At 43.1% G+C, this 27,057-nt stretch overlaps 1 protein-coding gene across 2 annotated transcripts in view; it reads left to right on the plus strand.

The window, feature by feature from the left end:
- The window catches only part of HIP1R (huntingtin interacting protein 1 related), a 2,955,354-nt gene that overhangs the window by 2,702,265 nt on the left and 226,032 nt on the right, over positions 1-27,057 (plus strand). For both annotated transcript variants that reach the window (XM_044068914.1, XM_044068915.1), the window contains exon 30: positions 1,800-1,861. In XM_044068914.1, the coding sequence (XP_043924849.1) occupies positions 1,800-1,861 (62 nt within the window). The remainder of the gene's footprint in view (positions 1-1,799; positions 1,862-27,057) is intronic.

Below are 27,057 nucleotides of genomic sequence, written 5' to 3' on the forward strand. Positions count from 1 at the left end.
CAGGGACTAAGATAATCTTAACAACATTCCAAACTTACAGATATATACACCCCAGTAAATACGGGATGCTCATGGCATACCAGCCCAAGCTCCTTCTCAGTATCAGGAAAACTGAGTTGAATTGGTGCAGGCATCTGTAACTTCATGGGGATCATCTTCAGCAGCCTGAATATGGTTTCAGACCCAAGCATCCACCAAGCCAGCTCAGTGGTGTCCCATCATGATACTGGAGTTACGTTGAAACCCCAGCATTCTGAAATGTCAAATAAAAGATTTAGAGAGTAAAATTTGTTGTAAATCCTACACTGTGCATTTTTTCAGATATTCTTGAATTCACAGGTATTGTAATAATGTTTATTTGCAGTGTTTCAATCACACTATCCACCTTTTTGTGCTGGATTGACAGAGTCCTGCAGCACATTTTTGTTTCCGAGGAACATCTCAGCCTTTTCTCTTGGAGAGCTGTGTGTGTGTTCAGGAAGTGGAATTGCACTGTGATCTGACTGAGGTGTCACACCCCTGTTCTTCATCACTCCAAACAGAATGCAGTATTCCAACTGCATTCTTGACCATCACTTGAGACAATTATGATATGTTATTAAAGGAGTTTATTTTAAGTGTTCTTATATAAACAGGAAATGTTTCACTTGCTCCTTTTATCTCTACAGATACAGTGTTTATTTGGATGGCCTGATGGTGCAAAAATAGGGAGTCTTCCTGTCAGTGCTGTGCTTTCATTTAGAAACAGAAGGCTAACTAATATGAGAGAAAGCTGGCCCACGTTCCATAGAGGGGAGAGGGGTCTCCCAGTATTGCAGTAGCACACCTTAGAGGAGACTGGAGAATTTGTAGTGCAGATTAGTTTTTCTGTAGTATTCCAGCTAGCCTGGGTGGGTGCAGTTTTGGAGGGGGGCATATCAAATATTGTAACAGGGCAAGTTAAATTTAAAAGTTCTCAGACTTTTATTTAGACTGTATCAGTCCTTGCTATCAAAGATCTTGCCTCTTATGGGGACCATATGATTTTTTGTGGGTACGTGTGAAAGAGGAGTAATGGTTAGGTCAGTTCTGCTGGTGGCAAGATGGACACAAAACTAGGTTTACAGATTTTTATTTCTGCAAAACATCTGTTGAGTGGAGGAACTTCATGACATGGAGGTATGTTGTTTAAGGTTCAGTATTTTCAACAGTTCACTTTACTAGACACCCCTTCCTTATGTTACTGTTACCAGGTAACTCTCATCAGTTGATAGCATAAAGATTAGTTCTTCTGTAAGATATTTTGTTTTTCATGGTGAACAGATTAAAGTTTAAAGTAACTGATATAAAATATCCACTGTATTTTCTGTTATATTTAAGATGTGTGTGTTAAAATAATGTTTTCTGGGTTTTTTTTTTCCTTTCTTCCCTCCCTCTCCCAAAATATTATGAAACAATTTCCGATTACAATGGTGTGTGTTGTCATGTGATAATGTGGGTGAAGCAGTTTACTATGTCTTGTGGTTCACCAGCTATAAATATATTATTATCCTACATGTACGCATTCCACCCTGTGTCGTATTCCTTGAACAGCTTCATCTACTTTGGTCTCTGGATCGGATTACATATTGAAGCTGCATTCGAGTACTTGGATGTCCTAATCTGCAGCATAACCATGTGGATGTCATTTATGTTGAATCATATGTTTTTGATTATGTCTGATATTCGAGTAGCGGTTAGGCATTGCAGCATTAACATTAGTTGGGAGGCTGCCAATGAGCTTCACGATTGTTTGTGACACTGTACATTTTTGTCTTTAGATACGATGGATTTCTCTGGAATGTCACTCATCAAACTTAAGCGGCAGGAGATGGAAACACAGGTAATGTCAAGAAAACTGAGTGGCATTATTTTATTCACATTATAGCATTCTCCTCTGGGTTGTTGTTTTCCAGTCCTGTATAATTCTGATTATATTCTGGGCATTTGTTAAGTTGTTTTCAAGTGACTCTCACCATAATATTGCCTTCTGCAGTAAGCAATTTGCATAGTGTATATCAAATGCTCTTTTTTCTTTTTTAATGAACAGTCTAAGTAACCTGAGGTTTTATTTTCTGACAATACATGATTTTTTTTGTTGTCACATCCCAATGCCTTTTTCCTAGTCAATGAAGCAGTGCAGCTGCCCCTCTTCACCCCACAGCCAAGCCTGCCCAGTCCACACATACTTAAGAGCAGTATATAAACAGACAGTCGGGAGCACTTATGTAAAATATATCTGATGACTTGACAGGAGCCACCCCCACAGCCAAGCCTGCCCAGTCTGCACATACTAAACCTAGTAGATAGCAGATTCCTTAGGGCAGTACATAAACGGACAGAGACAGGGGAGTACTCATGTAAAATCTGATTACCTGAGAGCATTTTGATTTAGACCCTGCCTTCCTCCAGGCACTAGTGATTGCATCAGTGATTGCATCAGTGTGCTCGTATCCATGCTGGATATCTGTTCACACCCTTTATTCCTTCTACTCTGCTGGTATTATCTACTGTGTCTTTACAGTTGTGGATGCTCTCACCCTCAGTACAACCTCTGGCAGGAGAGTCCTGTCCTCTTTGCCAGCTGTCCATCACCCAAGACAGTAACTGAATCGAAATTGCAAGGACTGATGAGTAAAACTCAAAATCTGACCCCAAAACTGGCTACTAAGCTGCCTTTTTAGATAAATGTTTACCAGAAACAAGTTTCATTTTTGCTTCCTTTATGTCCTGTGCACTGACCGACTGTCAGTTTCTTTTGTCAGATTTCTTTGTCCATTCTTCTTTAATCACACTGACTACTCCACATCACTCCATGAAGGAGAACCCCTTTCCAGTAAGAGGTTCCCTTAATGTATCTCTCTTCTGATAAGGGCCAAGATTGGGAGGTGAGAGCTGCCTGATGGGGCCATTATCCAGCATTTGATGAGTTTTTTCTGTACCTTAAGTCCCCACTCTTGTCATCCTGATGTGCCGTTAGAGTGAGATTGTGCTGTCTGACAGAGGACATTTGCATGCTGGGCCTTAACGTCTACAGTAGTGTACTTCTTGGTAGGTCACTTTGTGCATCCTGGTCTTGTGTAATGTTGTGCTATCCCTAGTCATTGTTTGGTTTCAGTGTGATGGAAGCAGATGTTCATCGTGTTTCACTGTTGCAGTCATGACTGTAGGGTTCTCCCCTGCCGGCAGGCAGCCCTCGGTCGGACAGAATCCCAAAGTCTGGGTCTGGCGTCGGCTGTTCAACCATGCTCCCTGACGTCAGAGCGCCAGGAGTACAAAGCTGACAGCCGACGCCATCTTCTCCAGTCTTTCTTGCCGTGCGGTGATAGCAGTTCGCAAGTGCCAGTTGGCTAACTCCTGACGATTTTTTCTGATTTACTTCAGTCCGAAGATTTTCTTCTCCACTCAAAGCTAAGTACCCCATTGGGGAAACTTTTTTCTTGCTCCACTCCGATGTCAGAAAAAGTTAATAATTGTATTTCATGTGGGAAGCAAATACCTCATAAGGATTTTCATTCTTACTGTATTCCTTGCTTAGGCCCTGACCACGACGTAGCTGGTTGTCGGTTTTGTGCTAGATTCAATCAACGTACAATTAAGCGAAGGTACGATTTTGCTTTTCATTACTTCGGTAGGCGCTTTAACTACAAAATGTCGTTGGATACGGTTCCAGCTACCGGAGTTCACAAATGTCGCAAGGATAAAGACAGGCCTCCGAGGTCCAAATCTGATGATAGTGCACAAGCGGAGCCAGCTTCAGGTTTGGCCGTCGTCAGTGAGGCGCTTTTGCAGCCCCTGTCGTCGGCCGTTTCAGAACTGACGGCCGAAACGGACTCTCATGAGGAGCCAACCAGGCCTTTAAATATTTCTGTTGCAGGACCTTCGGACAATGCTCCTTCGGATGGGTCCGGAGCCTCTGTGTAGGTACCGGCTTCCGAAGGGGTTTTCAGGCCTACTCAGCTTCTAATAAAGGCAAAGCCAAAGACAAAGGCAAAGACTCCTCTTAAATCAAAGACTACAACACAGGCCTCTTCTGAACAGGCTCCCAAGTCACAGAAACAGTTACTCAAGATGGCGGAGGATTTACTTACTATGATTAGGGGTTCACATCCCCCTCCAGATAAAAGACCAAGGCAGGATGTTTATTATGATTCCTCTGATCAGGCTTCTGTTTCCTCAGTTTCTTCTTCTGATCAGGAATATTCTTTCCCTCCTTATGAGGATTCTGATGCTGAGGAATCCATTCCTTCAGCTTCTCCCCCTGAGGATTTCTCTTTTGGGGAAACTTTGCTTGAAATGAGGGAACATTTCCACTGGGAAGGACAGGAGTATTCGGAATCTAAGAAAAGACTGAGGGATTTTCTTCTTCTTCCCCAACATAGACCCCTGGCTATTCCTCCTGTTTTGGATATTGTGGATGATGCCTTTTCGGAGGCTAACTTAACCCCTGACTCTTTTCCTCCTGCTCCTGTTAAACCTGATAGATATTGCAGGGTTCCTGATTCCCATCAGATTTTATACAAGAACCCTTCTGCTGACCCTGAAACCATTTCTCAGGGTCCTAAGGGAGTTAAGGCTGCTTCTGCCAAAAATCCCATTCCTACTGAAAAGGATTCTCGATCCTTAGAAAGATGGGGGAAAAGGTGTACACTTCTGCTACTTTGTCCATTAGGGCTTTAAACTGTCAGTTTCATATGCTAAAATACCAGCGATTTCTCTTGTCTGTTTTAAAACAAAAGCTTACTTCCATTTCTGCCTGTGCAGATGATGAGGAATTACATGACTTATTGCATGCCACTGAACAAGTTGGGAAGCATGGTTTACACTGTGGATTTGATGCCTTGGAGGCTTCTTGTAGGGCTGCGGCCGGTGGCACAGTCATTAGAAGGCATGCATGGCTAAAGGAACAAAATTTGCCTGAACAAATAAAGGCTAAATTATTGGATGCTCCTGTTCAGCATAATGTTTTGTTTGGATCAAAAGCTGAAGAGGTGATTAAAAAGATGGAGGATAAGGTGAAATCCATGCAAACAGTTAAAGATTTTTTACAAGTACAGCCACCTAGATTTAGCAGGAATTGACCTTCAAAAAGTTGGTCCTTTCCCACTTCAGACAGGCCTCAGACGGATAGATATAGACGCTCCAGAGGAAGGCCTCAAACACAAGCTTCTTATAGACCAAGACAGTGGACTGCTTCCACCCCTAGGGGAGGAGAGGACAGGTCACAAACTCAAAGGAAACAAACTCAATGACTCCCTCTGTTGGGCTACAGGAATTTCTTGCCTGAACACCCCTCTTGGAGGAAAACTCTTTCTTTATCAAAATTGGACTCAAATAACCCAAGACAAGTGGGTTTTGGATGTGGTTTTAAGCGGTTACAAATTCCATTTTCATACCTTGCCAAGGCCAAGCGGATGGACAGACCTTCCAAAACATCAGTGGACGGAGGCCTTGAACCAGGTGGAAGCTCTTTTGGCTATGAATGCCATAGAACTGGTTCCACTTTCAGAGATGGGAAAAGGTTTTTACTCAAGGCTCTTTCTAGTCCCAAGGAAGCAAAACTCATGGAGACCCATTCTGGATCTGTCGGTCTTGAACACCTTTCTAGAGATTCCAAAATTCAAGATGCTTACTCTACAGCAGCTACTTCCAATGCTGGCCAAAGATGCATGGATGGTAACTTTGGATTTAAAGGAGGCATATTTACACATTCCCATCAGGCAGGATTGCAGAAAATACATCGGGTTCAAGGCCGGATCGAGGCACTTTCAATTCTCTGCGCTGCCCTTTGGATTGTCTACTGTGCCCAGGGTCTTTACCAAATGCCTGGCTCCAGTAGTAGCTTACTGCAGACTCAAGGGAATTCAAATTTACCCTTATCTGGACGATTGTCTAATTCAGGCAGACAGCAAGGATGTCTTACTCCAGCATCTAGAATTTGTACAGAACCTCCTCAAGTTCCTGGGATTCTATGTAAACATAAAAAAGTCAAATTTGACACCATCACAACAGATAACTTTTCTGGGTGCACTTCTAAACACCACAACCCAGATGGCATTTCTGACATCCGAAAAACAATTACAGCTGGCTTCAACTTTCAGAACCTTGGCAACTTTAACTCAACTATCTGCAAGGAAATTCCTGCAGGCTTTTGGTTACATGGCCTCCTGCATCCTTCTCGTACCATATGCAAGGCTACACATGAGGAAAATACAGTGCTACCTAAAAAGTGTATGGTCTCAGCATTGCCACAGTTTAGACATACTGCTCTCCGTCCTTCCTTGCCTTCAAAAGGAATTTCTTTGGTGGTCCAGGGCATGTGCTCTAAACAAAGGGAAACCCTTCCGTCTGCCTCCTGCCACTCAGATTCTAACCACGGACGCCTCTGATTATGCTTGGGGAGCCCATTTTCAGGGCAATTGTCTGCAAGGCCTTTGGACAAAGGATCACAAGCACCTGCATATCAACTTAAAGGAAATGTTAGCCGTTCAGAAAGCTCTGTTGGCCTTCAGGAATCTTTTACAACCAGGACAATTACTAATACGGAGACAACACCACAGTTATGTGGTACATAAACAAGCAAGGGGGGATCTCATTCCTACCCCCTTTGCAGACTAGCCATGGAACTATGGAACACAGCTCTAGCTTGCAATCTGGATCTTCAAGCTCAGTTTCTACCAGGGAAACAAAACTTCCTGGCAGACAGTCTGAGCAGAAACCTTTCGGATCCACACGAGTGGATGCTGGACACCAATATATTCAGGATGATAACAGCAGTCTGGGGATGTCCTCACATAGACCTCTTTGCATCCCATCTCAATCATCAACTACAGAATTTTTGCACCAGGACTTTCCACAGAGAAGCTTGGAAAGTGGATGCCCTGTCATTCAGTTGGTGGAACCTCTCGGGGATATGCCTTTCCGCCTCTTCCTCTTCTTCCACGGGTTTTATTGAAGATAAAACAGGACAAGCCCAAGATAATAATCTTGCTGGCTCCAAATTGGCCTTGGCAGTTTTGGTATCCAACTCTAAAAAACCTATGCCTGGAGCCCCCTTGGGTTTTACCTCAGTCTCCGAACCTTCTGTCCCAACATCAGGGTTAGGTTCTACACTATCATGTCAGAACTCTCAGCCTGGCGGCCTGGTTAATCCAGGGCCTTTGATTTCTTCTTTCCTATCCAAGCAGGTTATGGATGTCATTTTAGAAGCCAGACGTCCTAGCACTAGAAAATCTTATGCAGGAAAATGGAAAAGATTTTGTTCCTGGATGCAGGCTCAGGATTCTGATCCTCTTCTTCCTAACATTACTTTAATTTTACTTTACTTAACAGATCTCTTACATAAGGGTCTCTCTTTCTCTTCCATTAAGATACATGCCTCTGTTATTTCTGCTCATTATAATACAAACCCTCCCATCTTTTCCCACCAGCTCATGAGACAGTTTCTCAGAGGAGCTAAGAACTTAAGACCTCCTAGATCTCCTCCTATTTCTGCTTGGGATCTCAACTATGTTTTGGAAAAACTAACCTTGCCTCCTTTTGAGCCTGCTGCCTCTTCTGACATCAAGTTCTTATCTTGGAAGACAGCTATCCTGTTAGCCCTAACCTCTGCCAGGAGAGTTTCAGAGTTACAAGCTCTTATGGCTGTGGAACCTTATATTATTTTTCATCAAGACAGGGTATCTTTGAGGACTAATCCTACCTTCATGCCTAAGGTGGTCTCCAAAGTGGCTTTAAATCAAACTATCCACTTGCCAACTTTTTTCCCCACTCCTCAAAATAAAGGGGAAAAGGATCTTACATTCCTTGGATGTACACAGACAACTACGTTTTTACCTGAACAGAACCAAGGACATCAGAAAATCAGAACAATTGTTTGTTTCTTATGCTTCAAGTTCCCAAGGTAAAGCCATTTCAAAACAGACCATTTCTAAATGGATTGCTCATGGAATCAGATTTTGTTATTCACACCATGGAAAGCAAATCCCAGGGAGTATATGGACTCATTCCACCAGAGCTGCTGCCACTTCTGCGGCCTTCCTCAGGGGAGTTCCTACCAAAGACATTTTGGAAGCTGCAACTTGGAGTTATGTGCATACTTTTTCTAAGCACTACAATCTACCTCTCTACTCTAAGTCTAGGGCAAGCTTTGCCTCTGCAGTCTTGCAGGGCATTTTAGCCACCCCTTCTTCTTTATGACCACCTCCCTTTCTTTCAGCTTTGGGATTCTACCCTACAGTCATGACTGCAACAGTGAAACACGATGAACATAGTACAGTTGTGTACACCTACCATAAATGTAGATGTTCGAGTGTCTTCACTGTTGCAGTCTGGGTTTCCCTCCCTCCTGTCCCCTCTTATTTTTACTTTTGTGTATTTCCTTTTTTCACCATTCTTCTGAGGTGTATTTGCAAAGGTTATGGGACCTTTTTCATTTTGGGACTCCTGACATCTGGGGCAAGAAAAACTGGAGAAGATGGCGTCGGCTGTCAGCTTTGTACTCCTGGCGCTCTGACGTCAGGGAGCATGGTTGAACAGCCGACGCCGGACCCAGACTTTGGGATTCTGGCCGACCGAGGGCTGCCTGCCGGCAGGGGAGAACCCTACAGTCATGACTGCAACAGTGAAGATACTCAAACATCTACATTTATGGTAGGTGTACACAACTGTACTATTTAGCTACCTCCCTCCAAATGGTAGATTTGACCACTTACATCCATGTCCACATACCAGCCCCTCTCTAACTTATGTGGGCTGTATACACAACATGCCATGTCTGCTTTTTCTGTATGAATTGCAAATGCTACACACTCATCCAGAATGCATTTACATTTCCAGTAGCAGTATGCAGTCCATTCCACTGACACTGATGATGTTTACTTACATAGGTTCATAGGTAAGTACTAGGCTATCTGCCCAAGGGCATTTATAAGCCTGATAAAAAACACAACTTGTAAAAACCAACGATAATCCAGTTGAGGAAAAAACAGCTGCACAAACACCAATAGCGTACTAATCTTTTATAACTGCTTTCGTCGAGAGACTTCTTCAGAATACATTTTAGAGCTCATGACACCATTTAAATATGTTAATAGTAATTGGCAATCAATAATTCAATAAAATTAATTAAAATTAAACTCAAAAATATTAATTGCGTAATTACAGTTCCGTTGTGACTGGTAATGCTAAAGCTACCATTCACGACATCGGAAATGTAGCTAGAGGTTCAACCATTTCATTTAAGGCTACTACTGGTACCATCAGTACGAACAACATAGGAACTGTTGAAAACATCGATTGTGATAACAATTATGAAGAACCTGCTAATAAAGATTTAGAAAAAGATATTTCTGATGACAACATCGTCAAGGTTAAGACTAGTGGGGTTAAAAGCATTTCTGCTACTAACCTTATACCATCATCTTCTAATTTTTTTGCCAAGAAGATTCCACCAGTGAAAAAAAACTATTTTAATGAGGAGTCGCACCTTTCTGGGGTCGAGCTCCTCGGGAGAAGAGACTTAAGTTTACAGACTAAAGGTTTTGACATTATTAATTTAACTGATGTTAATTTTAACATTAATGAGATGAATGTTTTATGATTTGGTTTCAACTTTATTCCCACAACTAGAGCTGATTATGGTAAAACAGTTGTTGATATAAAAAAGTATGCTAGGAAATTAAATTTACAATATCTGATGCATGACATTCCTTTGACAAACAAAGCTTTAATTAAACCTTCTATTTATAACCCTCAGTTAACCCATACAATTAAAGTATTTGAAGAAGTATGCATACAAGAGCTTGAAAAAGTCTTAACCAAGAGTACTAGAAGTAATAATAATTTAACATCTAATGATAGAAAAGCTTTCTACCAGTTGCGTAAGAAAAACAACACCTTAAGGTTTATGAGAAGTGACAAAGGGGGAAATATAGTCATCATGACCCAGGATTCCTACAAGAAGAAAATGCTGGAATTGTTAAATAATAGAGATGAATATGAAGTTGTTCCATTATATGAAATAAATAAAAAATATAGGTTAATACACTCCTTTTTGTATGATGCCCTGATGTCTAATGAGATTGACTTAGATGTTTATGAATTCTGTGTTATAGACAAACCAAGGATAGGTGTTCTTTTCGGAATACCGAAAGTACACAAAAATTTATTAGACCCACCCTTTAGACCGATAGTGTCTTCTCCACATTCTGTTACAGAAGGGATATCACTTGTTATAGATGCTACTTTAGGGCCACTGGTTTCCAAACAGGAATCCTTTGTTAAGGATTCCTGGCATTTTTTTGCAAAATTAAAAGAGTTTGCTGACAGAGATATATTTGATCCAAGCATCCACATTATTTTCATCTTGGACGTGGTTTCCCTATACACATGTATTCCTCATGAAGAGGGCGTTGAGGCTATACGTAATTTATTAAGTAACAAATCTGAATACAAAACAGGCCAAGTTTCCACCATATGTAGATTTTTAGAAATTATGTTACATCACAATTACTTTTTATTTGGTGATACTTACTACAGACAAAAAAGAGGGGTAGCTATGGGGTCTCCAGCTGCGCCCTCATATGCTAACCTAGTAATGTCTTGGTGGGAACAAGAGTTTCTTAGTCCCTTAAAAACTATTTTTCAAATTCTGTTTTATCACAGGTTTGTTGATGATTTGATTTTCATCATTAAAGGAAATAATGATACAGTTGAACATTTTCTTTCCACTATCAGTCACTCTATGAATTTTTTGAAATTCACTCAAGGAGTTACAGGGTTAAAGATTAACTTTTTGGATATATTTTTTTGGTGGGACTCCTTAGAACATAGGTTCCACAGTCGGATTTTTAGAAAAAAGACTTTCGCCAATAGTTACCTGCACTATTAAAGTGGACACCCCACACATATTATTAGAAATATACCTAAGGGACAGTTCATTAGGGCCTGTCGGATGACATCAAAGGAAGGTGACTTACAAAAAGAAATAGATTTTATTAACAACATGTTTATTGATAGAGGATATAATGAGTCATTATTGAAAGACATAATAAATGAAGTTTTAAGTAAACGAAATACACATTATCCAGCATTGTTAAACAACGATACACATAACAGTGATACCTCTTCAATCTCTGTACCAAACAATTTTGGTATTAGTAACAAATTAGTTTGTTCTTTGGACATGACTAGTGATAGTATCAAAATAAGATGTTTACTTGAAAGGAATTGGAAAATAATCCAGGGAAACCTTGACATTTGCAAAGTTATAGGACAACAACCTAACTTTGTATTTAGAAACACCTTCAATATTAAAAAAGCCTTAGAAAATAATAATAAAGATTTAGCATTTAGTAAAATAAATAAGAAAGGTATGTTTCCCTGTCTCCAATGTAATATGTGTAGATACATTTCACCAGGGCCATTAATAATGATAGAAACTATGGACAGAACTTTTGAAGTACCAGAATATGTAAATTGTAATACTAAAGGTGTTATTTACATCAGTACTTGTAGCACCTGTCTTGCTTTTTATGTAGGAATGACTACCAGGTGCCTAAAAACATGAATTTGTGAAAACATTTATAGTATTAAAAGTCAGGATGAAACAAATGCCTTATTTAAACACTCTTTAGTTTGTCACAACTTTAAGAAATTTACATTTTCAGTTAAAGAAGTTTGTAAATCAGATTTGAGGGGTGGTGACTTTAAAAATTATGTGGAACAGAGGGAAACCTTATGGCAAATAAGATTAAAATCTGATAAATTCCCAGGTTTGAATGACACCATAAACATTAAATGTTTTTTAAAAGATGGTAAATTATGCATTGATAAAAGTGTTCAGATGAAGTTTTTTAATTAATATTTTTGAGTTTAATTTTAATTAATTTTATTGAATTATTGATTGCCAATTACTATTAACATATTTAAATGGTGTCATGAGCTCTAAAATGTATTCTGAAGAAGTCTCTCGACGAAAGCGGTTATTAAAGATTAGTACGCTATTGGTGTTTGTGCAGCTGTTTTTTCCTCAACAGGATTATCGTTGGCATTTATAAGCCTAGCCAGAGTGTGTTGGCTTTCACCACCCCCTTAGATTAGTTCCCTGTGCCTCTGTCCAGCAGAGCCATTTATTTGCCTTGGGGCATTTATAAGCCTAGCCAGAATGTGTTGGCTTTCGCCACCCCCTTAGATTAGTTCCCTGTGCCTCTGTCCAGCAGAGCCATTAGTTCCCTGCGCCACTGTCCAGCAGAGCCACTGCAGTGATCCCCAGGGTAAATTTTCTGTTTCCCATCCACCCGTCAAGGTTTCTCTTGAAGAGTGTTGGTGAGGGGCTCTGCCTGATGTATATTGGAATCCTGTCCCAAAGCATGGGGAGTCTCTGGGACAGGAATCTATCCCGCCAGCATGTTCTGTTTATCGTTGTGGTGAGGTTTATATCTCTAGAGCATCTGGCTCTCCGGGATTTGTTTTTTTTTTTTTTAGGTGGAGCATGTCCATCAATTCTGGGTTGGACATGGCCTTGCATGTCAGGCAGAGATCACCTCTGAATAAGCAGTATGCAACCGAGTACAGCTGGAGTTTCTTGAGTCGGGCTGCATAGGGCATTTGTTTGAGGCCAGTAATCCTCTTGATGAGGTACTTTTGTGGTCTTTCCAGCTGTTGCAGGTGTCTTGTAAGGTACATCCCAAATGGGGCGTTGTATTCTATGATGGGTCTAATGAGTGATGAGTAGAGAGGCACAATAACCTCTTTTGGTCTAGATGCGAACCCTTTTGTGATTAGGTGGGCCACATAGAAGGATTTTCTAACCACCTTGGCAGTATGATTATCAAAGGAGAGAGTACTATATAGTTGGGTCCCCAGATCCCTTATTACATTTTCTGTATTTAGGGGACTACCAACTATGTGGTAGTTCGTGGGTACTTTGTTTTTTCCAAAGGGATGACTATGCACTTTTTGGCATTTAGCTTGAGTCTGTAATTTTGACACCAGGTATCCGTCTCAGTGAAACCCATCTGGAGGGTGTCTGTATCAGCCGGAGAATCAATTATGGCCCCTAGTTTGCAGTTGTCTGCGAACTTGGTCAGTCATAGTCCTCCTATGCTTGCCTGTACCTCTGAGAAGTATATACCGAACAGGAGTGGTCCTAGGACTGATCCCTGGGGGACGCCACTTGTAACCGGTTTAGAGTCTGACATAGAGCCTGCAACTCTCACCATGTGGGTTCTCTCCATGAGCCAGTTGGCAACCCATCTCGTGACGTAGGGGTTATGTTCAAGCTGGTGAGCTTGTCTATAATGCTATAATGGGGAATGGTGTCGAAAGCCTTTGCGAGGTCTAGGTAGGCTGTGTGGACCTCCTTTCCCTCGTCTATTGCCTTGGTAACTGTCTCAAAGAAGTCCACCAGATTTAGGAGGCATGATCTGCCCTTAACAAAGCCAAACTGGGTAGGGCCAAGGTTTGGAGGTTCCTAATGTCTCTGTTAATGAATTCCATGATGATGCGTTCCATAGCCTTGCAGGCCAGGCTAGTCAGGCTTATAGGGCGATAGTTCCCGGGGTCCGTTGTGGCTCTAAATAAAGTTATAACTTTTATATGAATTAAAGCATCATTTTTTACTTTTTGTATTAAACATAGATACTTCCAGTGGCCAGTAAAGTATATCCATAGCCACAGCTTTGCTTTATTGTGTTTTGGTCATCAATATGCAGAACTGGGCTAAGTTATGTTAAGTGGACGTAGGTAGATGTTCAGAAGCACAGCTGTCTCATTCCAGGTTTTGTGCATTTTGTGGTGTCTTTTAGTTGCTGACCAAAGATGTGTGTGCATGTCAGTGTTAGTCCATAGCAATGTAGCAGCAACAGCTTTAAGTCTTTTTAATAGAGAGGTCATTCAAAGACCACGTTGGCATTACATGTTTGGTCAACACTGACTGAAGAGGCAATGCAAAAAACGTTTTCTGTCCTTAGGGTAATATTCACACATCCTTACACCTGCCCCCACTTCATCTAATGTCACTAAATCCTAGGTCTCAACTGTCTAAGTTATGAATGATTTTTGAATTGCCCGTGTTGCCTGATAGGTGAGTTAGGTGCAACCAAATGGTCTTTGATGATTTGGTCCTGTATAGAATCAGCAGCTGTTGTCCATACTACAGTATAAGATGGTGCTTAGAAACTATTGGATGCAAAATAAGCAGAAGGTTGAGTCACTGGAATTTTTAAATTTTTAAACAAAAGTTGCTTACAGACATGTTCATTAGAGAAAACAAATTGTTTACTGTCAGAAGCTTTATGCAAAGGAATTGACATAGCATACATAGATTGCATTGCATTTGAGGGCATCCCACACAGAAGATTAATAAACAAGTTGTAACCCTACGGAGTGATAACTTTTGTACCAGGTTAATTGATGGGAAGCAGTGTGGCCTGATGGGATTTGTGTTGATGGTCATTTCCTGTCAGTGGGTGGACATTGCTTTTTCCCCCCAGAAGGCTTACATTAGCTTGTCAGAGAGTTGAGCTTCAGATAGACCATCCACAACAAGGCCTGTCTATCCTTCCTGTATTAATCATAACAAGGCCTGTCTATCCTTCCTGTATTAATCATAACAAGGCCTGTCTATCCTTCCTGTATTAATCATAACAAGGCCTGTCTATCCTTCCTGTATTAATCATAACAAGGCCTGTCTATCCTTCCTGTATTAATCATAACAAGGCCTGTCTATCCTTCCTGTATTAATCATAACAAGGCCTGTCTATCCTTCCTGTATTAATCATAACAAGGCCTGTCTATCCTTCCTGTATTAATCATAACAAGGCCTGTCTATCCTTCCTGTATTAATCATAACAAGGCCTGTCTATCCTTCCTGTATTAATCATAACAAGGCCTGTCTATCCTTCCTGTATTAATCATAACAAGGCCTGTCTATCCTTCCTGTATTAATCATAACAAGGCCTGTCTATCCTTCCTGTATTAATCATAACAAGGCCTGTCTATCCTTCCTGTATTAATGTTTTTGCAGGTAGAGGGGTTAGCGGTTGAGGGAACGACTACAAGTTAAAGAAGGACCACGGTGGTAATCTCTGCAGAATGGTGACTAGTGGGGGGGGTCCACAATTCTGTCTTTAGTCCCAGAGGAACAGATATGTGTTAGTGGTCAGCTCAGAAGGGAAACTTGGCAAACGAGGACAGACTCATAATATTTCCTTTTTTGTTCTGTGCTAAGCAGTACCCACAGCCTTCGTCTTCTACCAAGACTTTAGTAGTAACTTCATGCTGTACTAGTAATAGATAACCACCATGGAGTACATCAGATTGTCTACTGTATAGAGGGTATTCACAAAATGCCTGGTCCCAGTGTTAGCCTTCTGCAGGTTAAAGGGCATTCGGATTTATCCCTACCTAGGTAACTGCCTCATTCAAGCAACAAGTGTAGAAAAACACAAAGTGGAGCTGTTTTACACTAAAAAATCCTAACCAACCTGGTATTCAGCATCAGTCTCCAAAAGTCTCTCACCACCCCCACGAACAGGATTCTTTGTGGAGGCTTTGTTGAATTCCTGTTTTCAGAAAGACTTCTTTCCTCCAATAAAGGTAATCTTTTTAACATAAGACTTCCAAAACTTTTTTCACAGGAACCACATGACTGCCAGAGAGTCCCTTAGAGCCTTGGGCTGCATGGCCTCTTGCATCCTCATGATCCTCCTTGCCAGACTCCACATGAGGAAACTAGAGCAGTACCTCAGAAATGTGTGGTAACAGCACTCCCAGACCTGTAACATTAGGATGAAGCTTCTAAAGAATTTGCCTGATGGACCAGAGCCTATTCCCACAATCTACCCCTCCCCATCAGGATAATTTCTTAGAACCAAACATTTACTTACAGATGCCTTGGATGTAGATTGGACCCCCACTTCAGAAACAAGCACATCAACCAAAAAGAACTGCTGGCAGTCCAGAAAGCCTGATAGCTTTCAAAGACCAGTGGAAACCAGGTGTACTCCTAGTAAAGACAAGACAATACCTTGATCATGTGGTACATAGACTGGGTAGGGATCCACTTATACTCTTATTTGTCATCTAGCCTTGGATCTTTGGGAAACTGCAAATTTCCTAGGTCTGCACCTCATGTCTCAGTACCTACCAGGAGGAAAAAAATCAGCTAGCAGATCACCTAAGCAGGAGTTTGTCAGACCTTCACAAATGGCAACTGCGTTGGGAAGTTTTCTCAGCATAGCCAGAGAATGGGGTGTGCCACAGATGGACCTTTTAGACACAAAAGAAAACTCTGAAGTACTGAAACCAAGTCAGCTTGGAGGATGGATGCCTTCTCCTTTCCCTGGACAGGTCTATTCCTGTACGCTTTCCCTTCAGCACCCGTACTTCCCAGGGTATTGCTGAAGATAAGGGAGGAAAGGCCAGACGTCATTATAATAGCCCTAGATTGGCTAAGACAGCACTAATGCACAGTCTCAGCAAGCCACGGCCGCCGCCCCAATGAGTAGACCTTTTGACACAGAATGAGGGCGCCATCGTACACCCCAACTTAAACACTTTCAGACTGACAGCTTGGATAATATTTTGAACCATTGATTAGGACATCTCTTGACAAACAGGTCCTAGACATTCCAAAAGATGCCAAGTGACCTAGTATAAAAAAACTTACAAATGGAAGAGATTCACTATATGGTGGGGACAAAAGGTAGAGAAACCTCTTCACTCTCAGGTTTCTCTGATCCTGTCATACCTATCTGAACTTCTTAACAAAGAACATCTCCATTCCTTTATTAAAATTCACCCTTTGGCCATTTCAACCTATTTACCCTCTTAACCTCCTCTCTTTTCCCACCCTCCCATGAAACAGTTGTTATTCACATTAGACCCCTGAGAAAACTTCCTGTCCCTCCATGGGATCTCAGATTAATTTTGGAGAAGCTCACCCTCCTGTCTTCTGAACCAGTTGCCTCTGCAGAGATCAAGTTCTTTACCTGGAAGACAGCCTTCTTGCTAGCCATTACTTCGGCTAAAAGAGTATCAGAATTTCCGGCCCTTATGTGTGTAGAACCTTTCATCACATTCCTTCCTGACAGTCTCTCTTCAGATCAACTCCTTTATGCCTGAAGTGGTTACAGAGATCTCTTTGAAGGAAACCATCCACCTACGTGTCTTCTTTCCCAACTCTCAAAATAAATGGGAAAGAATCCTCTTCTCCCTGGATATACATCAGTAACTGCGGTACTACCCGGACAAAACAAAAAATGTCAGGAAATCATGGCCTTTACCTGTAACTCTGAAGGGAGACCAGTTTCTAAACTATTTCAAAATAGATCTCCCACTGCATTTTGTTTTGCTGCAACCACTATGGAAAAAAGCCACCAGACTATGTTAGATCTCATTCCAGTAGGGCTACGAATATGTCTACTGCCTTTCTTAAAGGATGGCTACTAAAGTCATTTTAGAATCAGCTACTTGGTCCTCTGTCCATACCTTCAGCAGACACCATCACCTTCCAACTTTCTCCAGGTCAAGAGCTAGGTTTGCCACTGCAGTCTTGCAGGGCATCCTATCCTCTCCATAAGTTTCTTCATCAACCCACTTTTCAGCTTTGGAAGTCATCCCATCAGTTAGGACTGCAACAGTAAAACACAAAAAACATAGTACAGTTGTGTACACTTACTATAAATGTAGATGTTAGAGTGTATTCACTATTGCAATATTCTTTCTCTCCCTCCTTCCTCTCTTGCCCAAAAGTTAGGGTGGGTGTTTTCCTCTCTAGATTCAGGTTGTCCCCCTCCTCTGTTTGGGTTAGGCACAAAGTTACTCTTTGGAGTGTCCTACGCTAAGGCCCTTAGCTTTAGGGACCAGCTAGGGGCTCCTTGCTGTTTGGGGAAAGAAAGTACTGAAGTTATGGCACTAACTGACTCCCTATATACTAAATGTCTTGACATCAGTCAGGGTGTCCACTGGCTCCTTTAGGAGGAGGAGGAGGAAATTCTGTGGTAGTTGAGCTGGCCAAGGGCTTCCACAGCAGGAAATCCCAACAGTTAGGATTGTAACAGTGAACATACTCAAACATCTACATTTATGGTAAGTGTGCACAGCTGTAGATTTCTAGCTCTTCTGTCTCCACATTATGATTGCATGTCATTGCAGACTCTGTTCCGCCGTTAGTTTCCCAAGAAAGCAAAGTGTGCCCTTCCTTTCTATGTGCACATTATTTCAGCTTGTACCAGGGTTGTGAGCAAAGAGAGGTTTTAAAGCACACGACTCCTCCACACAAAATGTACACCCAAGAAAAACAGATACCGCCGACTCCACAATAAAGGGTATATCCTGTGCCAAACACTGTAGTAGCCAAAGATCACGCACCACTCGGTGGTGCGTGATCTTTGGCTACTACAGTGTTTGGCACAGGATATACCCTTTATTGTGGAGTCGGCGGTATCTGTTTTTCTTGGGTGTACAAAGAGAGGTTTTCCAAGAGGCCACGCTAATGCAAACTAATTTTTAGACTTTAGTTTTTTGGACGCATATGTGCTGCTCACCACCGGAGTTATGACTTCAGATGTTGTTCGTGATTCACTGTTGCAGTCATTACATTTGGGTAATCTACTGGCAGGTTGCCCTCAGTCGGCCTGAATTCCAAAGTCTTGGGTCCTGCGTCAGTTGCTGTCTCCTCTTCCATGACGTCTGGTCGTCAGGGGTATAAAACATGCAGCCAATGCCATTTTCTTTAGTCTTTCTTGCCGTGCGGTGCCTGAAGCAGAAGCATTTCGCAAGTGCTGGTCGGCCGACTACTGAAATATTCTAGTTTGAGTTTCAGAACCGAAGTCTTCACTAAAGCTAAGTACCCCATTGGGGAAACTTTTTTCTTGCTCCATACCGATGTCAGAAAAAGTTAATAATTGTATTACTTGTGGGAAGCAAATACCTCCTAAGGATTTCCATTTATACTGTATTCCTTGCCTAGGCCCTGATCACAACATGCCTGGCTGTCGGTTTTTTGCTAGATTTAATCAACGCACTATTAAGTGTCGGTATATTTTTCCCTCAAAGTATTTTGGAAACAGATTTAATTACCCAGAAATGTCGTCAGATAGCAATCCGACTACCGGAGTACACAAATAAACACAAAGAAAAGGACAGAGAAAGATGGTCGAGATCCAAAACCAACGTCGTAGCTTCTAAGTCAGTCGCCGGTTCGCCGGTATTCAATGAGGCGCTTTCGCAGCCCCTGATACCCGCTACCTTAGTCTCGCAGGCCTCTACCGACACCCATGTGGAGTCCGACATGCCACAAGATACTCAAGGTATTGGACTGACGGATGTATCTCCCTCGGATGGGTCCGGAGCCGCTGAGCAGGCACCGGCTTCTGAGGGTGTTTTCAGACCTCAACATTTGTATATCAAACCGACGACAGCTGCAAAACCAAAGACAAAAGCAACTTCTAAAACTAAAAAAAAACTGATGCATGAGCCACGTGCACAGGCCTCTATGCCTAAAAAACAGATTATCAAAATGGCTGAAGACCTTGTTACTTTGATCAAGGGTACCCCCCCCCCCCCCCCAAGATAAGAGGCGTAGGCAAGACACTGATTATGAATCTTCAGATCAGGTTTCTGTTTCTTCTGATTCCTCTTCTGATCAGGAATTATCTATACCTCCCTATGAGGATTCTGATGCAGAGGAGTCTATACCATCTGCATCTCCTCCTGTGGGTTATTCATTTGGAGAGACCTTGCATACTTTGAGGGAGCATTTTCACTGGGAGAGTCAAGATTTCTCAGAATCAAAAAAAGAGGCTCAGGGATTTCCTTCTCCCTCAGCACAGGCCTGTAGCCATTCCCCGTTTTAGACATTGTGGATGATGTGTTTTCGGAGTCAAGCTTGACCCCTGACTCCTTACCTCTGGCTTCCAGTAAGCCTGACAGATATTACAGGGTCCCTGACTCACATATATTTTTATTTAGAAACCCTGCTGCTGATCTTGAAACTATTTCACAGGGTCCAAAGGGAGTTAAGGCCTCAACAGCAAAAAATCCTACCCCCTCTGACAGAGATTCAAGGGCACTGGACAAATGAGGAAAAAAGGTGTATACATCTGCAACTTTGGCAATCAGGGCCTTAAACTGTCAATTTCATATGCTTAAGTATCAACAACATGTTATGGAATTGCTGAAACAGAAAATGATGTTGATTTCTGAATGTGCAGAAAATAAAGAATTGCAGGAATTATTGCATGCAGCTGAAGAGGTTGGAAAGTATACTTTGCAATGTGGTTTTTGATTCCTTAGAAGCCTCCTGCAGGGCCACAGTTACTAGATATGTGATTAGGAGGCATGCCTGGCTAAAAGAACAAAATGTGCCTGATCATGTTAAAGCTAAATTGCAAGATGCTCCTTTACAGCATGATACTCTGTTTGGTATTAAGGCAGAAGAGGTTTTAAAGAAAATGGAAGAGAAAGCAAAGTCTATGCAAACTGTTAAATACTTCTTACAAGTGCAGCCACCAAGATTCAGTAGACACTGGCCTACAAAAAATTGGTCCTTTCCTGTGTCAGACAGAACTCAAAGGGGCAAATCCAGATGCCCTAAGGGTTCCAGATACCAGGCGTAAGATTCATACAGGTCAAAGTAATGGGGCGCTTCTACCTCCAAATCTGGAAGAGATAAAGCGCAAACATACAGAAAACAGTCCCAATGACTTTCCTCTGCCTACACCAAGCACTTATTTTTTGGCAGCACCCTTAGGGGGAAATTAGCACTTTTTGCTCAAAATTGGCAGTTAACCCAGGAAAATTGGGTACTAAACATAGTATCACAGGGGATACAGGTTCCATTTCCACACTCTGCCAATGGCAAATGGTTGGCCAGATCTGCCAAAAAATCAATGGGCAGAGACACAGAAACAGGTTACGTCCCTCATGGAGATGGGGGCCAGTCAGCCAGTACCAGAACAGGAAAAAGGTTTTTACTCAAGATTGTTCTTGGTACCCAGAAAGGACAAGGCTTGGCGGCCAATACTGGATTTATTGATATTGAACACATACCTGGTCATTCCAAAATTCAAAATGCTGACTTTGCAGCAGCTTCTGCCCATGCTGGGCAAGAATGCTTGGCTGGTGACATTAGACCTAAAAGAGGCATACCTGCATGTCCCAATAAGACAATCATGCAGAAGATACCTCAGATTCAAGACTGGCTTAATGCATTGCCAATTCTCTGCACTGCCTTTTGGCTTATCTACTGTGCCCAGGGTCTTTACAAAGTGCCTGGCACCAGTAATTGCATTTTATAGATAAAGAAGTATACAAATATACCCTTACTTGGACGACTTTCTCATTCAAGCAGAGAACAAGGACATTCTTCTTCGACACCTGGCATTTGTGAAAAGGCTTCTAACATGCCTAGGGTACACAGTAAATGAAACGAAACCACAACTGGTACCCTGGGTGCAAGCTTGAATACAACTGCCCAGATGGCTTACCTCACGCCAGACAAGCAAAGGCAACTGACTACGTACTTCAAACTGATGGCAACATAAACCCAGTTATCTACAAGACACATTCTGCAGACTTTGTGCTTCATGGCATCCTGCATCCTACTGATTCCATATGCAAGACTGCATACGAGGAAACTTCAATGGTTCCTAAAATGTTTATGGCGTCAACATTCTCACAGTCTGGAAACAATGATTCCTCTCATTCCCTGCCTACAACAGGAGTTTCTATGGTGGGCAAAGGCATGTCACCAAAACATGGGACGGCCCTTCACTCTACCCCCTGCCAGCCAAACCTTAACAACAGACACATCAGATTATGCCTGGGGGGCCCACATGGCAGAAAGATGCATTCAGGGCATATGGACCCCAAAACAAATGCATCTACATATCAACCAGAAAGAGATGCTAGCTGTTCAGAGTGCCCTAACAGCCTTCAAGGACTTACTTCATCCAGGACAACTACTGATAAAGACGGACAACACCACGGTCCTGTGGTATATAAACAAGCAAGGGGGCACACACTCTTACCCCCTTTGCAGATTAGCCATGGCACTGTGGGGCACAGCTTTGACCTACCAAATGCATCTTCCAGCTCAATTCCTGCCAGGAAAGCAAAATACTCTGGCAGATGATTTAAGCAGAAACCTTATGGATCCTCACGAGTGGAAACTAAATCTACAAGTATTCAGCATGATAACAGAGAAATGGGGGAGCCCAGACATAGATCTGTTTGCCTCTCCTCAAAATTATCAGTTGAAAAGATTCTGCACAAGGACTTATCACAGACAAGCATTGAACATGGACGCCCTATCCTTCAGTTGGAAAAACCTATCAGTTTACGCCTTTCCTCCTCTGCCTCTTCTTCCCAAGGTCCTCCTAAAAGTCAGACAAGAGAAACCAAAGATGATACTAATTGCCCCGGACTGGCCCCACCAATACTGGTACCAAATCCTAAGGAACTTGTCTCAATACCCAGCTTGGACCTTACCTCATAGACCTCAACTACTGTCCCAGCAAAACAATCAGATCCTGCGCAATCAACTCCAGACACTGAACCTGGAAGCATGGCTGATCATGTAGTTATACAAACAACACCTCTCAGTAAAGCTGTGACAGATGTCATTTTGGAAGCCAGAAGGCCTAGTACTAGACAATCTTATGCTGATAAATGGAAGAGATTCTTTGCTTGGAATCGAGCACAAGGAACTGATACAGCAAAACCAAATATTCCTCAGATATTACAATACTTTACTGAGATGCTTGACAAAGGCCCATCTTTCTCATCAGTTAAAATCCATGCCTCTGCCATTTCGGCTCATTACAATACAGAGCCACCAATCTTTTCTCATCCTTTACTAAAGAAGTATCTTAGAGGAGCCAAAAATTTAAGGCGTCCTAGAAGATCACCATTACCTGCATGGGACCTCAATTATGTTTTGGAAATGCTCACCCTGCCCCCATTTGAACCAGCTGCTACTGCTGATATAAAGTTCTTATCATGGAAAACAGCTCTGCCACTAGCAATTACTTCAGCAAGAAGAGTTTCAGAGCTACAGACCCTCATGGCTGTAGAGCCTTTTATCATATTTTACCCAGACAGGGTGTCTCTGAGGACAAATCCTACATTTATGCCTAAGGTGGTTTCCAGTGTGACTCTAAGCCAAACAATTCATCTGCCTACCTTTTATCCAAATCCGCAGAACAAGGGGGAGAGAATTCTGCATTCCTTGGATGTACACAGACAGCTAAGTTTCTACTTGAGCAGGACTAAAGTTCTAAGAAAAACTGAGCAATTACTAGTGACATATGCTGCAGGATCAGAAGGAAAGGCTATTTCAAAGCAGACAATTTCAAAGTGGATAAGCCACTGCATCCGTTTCTGCTACTTACACCATGGTAAACCTATGCCCAAGGGCATTACGTCTCATTCTACCAGAGCTGCAGCTACTTCAGCAGCCTTTCTCAGAGGAGTACCAACCAAAGACATTCTAGAGGCTGCTACTTGGAGTTCTGTTCACACCTTTACAAAGCATTATCATTTGCCTCTTTACTCTAAGTCCAGGGCAGGCTTTGCCACTGCAGTTCTGCAGGGCCTTATAGCCACACCTAATGCTGTTTAGCTCCAGCCTCCCAACCATAGCTTTGGGATTCTACCCAAATGTAATGACTGCAACAGTGAAACACGAAGAACATAGTGCAGTTGTGTACACTTACCATAGATGTAGATGTTTGAGTGTATTCACTGTTGCAGCCCAGGGTACCCACCTGCCATCCCCCTGTCATTCTGGAGTTTATCTTTCCTTCTCTATCTTTTACAACCTATTTGGTGTATTTGCTTGTAGATGAAGGTAAAGTTTATATTGATGCATGTTTATATACATATATATATGTATATATATATATATATATATATATATTTGCTACCTTTTTGGGGGCACCTGACATCTGGGGCAAGAAAAACTAAAGAAAATGGCGTTGGCTGCATGTTTTATATCTCTGACGACCTGACGTCATGGAAGAGGAGACAGCAACCGACGCAGGACCCAAGACGTTGGAATTCGGGCCGACTGAGGGTAACCTGTCAGCAGATTACCCAAATGTAATGACTGCAACAGTGAATACACTCTAACATCTACATTTATGGTAAGTGTACACAACTGTACTTTCTTTGGCCCCGTGTGTGCTGCTGACCACTGGAGTTATGACTTCAGTTTCTTTGGGTCCGTGTGTACTGCTGGCCACTGGAGTTATGACTTCAGTTCTTTTGGTCCGCGTGTGCTGCTGATCACTGGAGTTATGACTTCAGTTCTTTGGGCCCATGTGTGCTGCTGACCACTGGAGTTATGACTTCAGTTCCTTGGGCCAGTGTGTGCTGCTGACCACTGGAGTTATGACTTCAGTTCTTTGAGCCTGTGTGTGCTGCTGACCACTGGACTTATTGGAATCTTTCTTGACAGTGTTAAAGTTCCTGTGCTTGGCTGCCCACACAGTAGCTAGATCATGAGCCCAGCAAACAACTGCTGAGGAAGATTTTTCCTTTGAGCATCAGTGAAGTTTAAAAAAGTTGAGTGATCTGCTAATTTTGTATGTGGCTGATCTGTGTATACTTTAACCAAGTGTTTATATACTACCCGTGGAATCTCGCATTCATGGTAGTATATGAATTTACTAAGCTGCACATGACGTGATGTGCTTAGACTATAACTCAGATTATGTGGTGATGTGCTTAGACTGCAAGTCTGATTATGTTGTGATGTGCTTAGACTATAACTCAGATTATGTTGTGATGTGTTTAGACTACAACTCAGATTATGTAGTGATGTGCATAGACTGTAACTCGGATTATGTTGTGTAATCTGTCTGGCAGAACACACAGTATCCCATTCTTGTTTTTGTGTCCACTTATTCATAATGATCTGGAGATGGGCTGAGCTCCATGCTTGATTTGTCGGCCATTTCACCATGTCTGCCTATGCATCCCCATCTTTCAATGCAGTCTGATGTGAAAATATTTCTGGAAGGAGTGCTTTATACCAAACCTCCTAGGAAATAAGTGGCTCCTCCTTGCGATCTTAAATTTGTATTTGATAAACTAACTCTTGATCTGAAGTAGGATATTCATTTGTCTGCAACCTGTGGGTTATGGATCCGATATCGGATCCGAACCGGCATGGTTTTCCAGCTATGGATCCAAGCTCTCAGCTCCTCCCCTCACCCATAATGCCCTGCTCTACCCTCATGACCTCAGATCTCATTTGCCGCGCTGGTGACTGGATTTGCATTCATAGCTCTCAGCTAAGTGGTGATTTATTACCTGTTAAAACAGAAAATTTTAAGTTTTTTGTGTAATTCTGTGTGAAAGTTTAGGTTTCCCTTTCTGATAGTTTTAATTTGAGTTAAATTAAGTAATTTTTTTTCCCTCCCCTCGCTGTTGCGTAGAGTGTGTGTGTTGGGCCTGTGTGTCTTTTTGTTTTAAGTTACTTTTAGTAGCTTTTAGTAGCTTTATAGATTATGGCTGATCAGCCTAAATCTATTTTCTCCAAATGCTCCGAGTGTGGCCATAAGCTCTCACCGGCTGATGGCCACACTCGGTGTGTTAAGTGTCTCGGGGTTGAACACCTCACATCTGGTTGTTCCATTTGTGCAGGGTTCAACCCCAGGGCACTGAGGGAGCGGAGGTCCAAGCTTGTCTTGGCGGGTCTTTTACCGCCAGACTCGGCTCCGGCCTCCGCTCCTTCGGGAACAGCTGTGGCTACGGTTGTTCCCCCTGTGGCACCCCCTCCTGCTCCTGGGACTCAACCTCCCGCTTCTGGAGAGAGAGGGATGCTAGTAAAAGGACCGGAGGGAGAAGCACCTGGCGGGCGAGACCTCTGTTTCGGCCCGCCAGCCAAGCGCTTCTCCCGGCTCCTGTCGGTTCGATCTCCTCCTTCTCGGCTCCGGTCCCCTGTGTGCTTTTCACGGGTCCTGAGGAGGAGGAGACCCGATCTCCGTCGAGGCTATCGAGGAGGCACTCCAGGCCTACCTCGGTAGCCTCGTCAGATCTACTCATAGCCTTTCTGATGCTGATCTGGACGGATGATGAGAAGGTTCATCCAGGCCCAGATGCAGATGGGAGTGCTCTTGCCTCCCCCTCGGGGAGCTCAACACCCTTTTAAGCCTATTGCTCCTTCTCCGACCCGCTATCCGGGTTGAGCAGCTGGAGCCGGGCAGCCGAGCGGGGTGGGTCGGCGCCGATAGTACTTGGTACCGGATCCGACCCTGCCCTCGAGTGCGTCGGACCCGACCTCTCGGAGCCTGGATCCGAGCCGGATCCGGGGATCAGTGCTCGCCGGCGCCCGTCTGTGTCGGGCGTACTGTCCGCCGGATCCGAGTGCTTGCGCCGGCTCGGTCCACTCCGGATCCGAGGGGAGCCGATTGTCGGATCCTTTGGTCGAGTCGGCTCCCTCGGCTTTTGATGTAGTGGAGAGGGCTCTGTTGAGGGTCTCCGGACCCCGGCACTTGTTCGGCTCCGTCCGCGCTCCTCTGCACTGGGCCAGGCTTCCACCATCCGGCCCCTGGGACAGCCCGTTTCTGTGCCCCAAGTTGCTCCTATGGAGCAAATGCTGCTGCGAGGACTCCTCTGACAGCCCCCAGAGGAGGTCCCTCAAGCATACGTCAAAGGAGGCACATTGACTCCCCGAGTCTCTCACAGAAGACACGGACTTGGAGGAAGGAAGGCTCCCCACGGTCACCCCGAGGATGTCTCCTTTGGAGACATCATGGAAATACTCCGTATAAGGGGGGTGGTCTGCCCCAAGTCTTCCTCGGACGAGTCCGTGTTCTTGGAGGCATTTGAAGCGGGCCCGTCTACCTCTTGGGTGTCCCCTGCCGACCCCTGGTGGACCTTATTACCACCAGGGCGTGGAAGGAACCGGACACCGTGGAGCCAATTCCCAAAAGACCGGATAGGATCCTTAGTCCGCCATCCGACCGGGCCCATTGGAGTAAGGGGCCTCCGGTAGATGCCATGTTGACGGCGGCCACAAAGAGG

The sequence above is a fragment of the Protopterus annectens genome, chromosome 4.part0 (genome assembly GCF_019279795.1).
Source record: "Protopterus annectens isolate FY-2018-M chromosome 4.part0, PAN1.0, whole genome shotgun sequence".
NCBI classification, from domain to species: Eukaryota; Metazoa; Chordata; order Ceratodontiformes; family Protopteridae; genus Protopterus; species Protopterus annectens.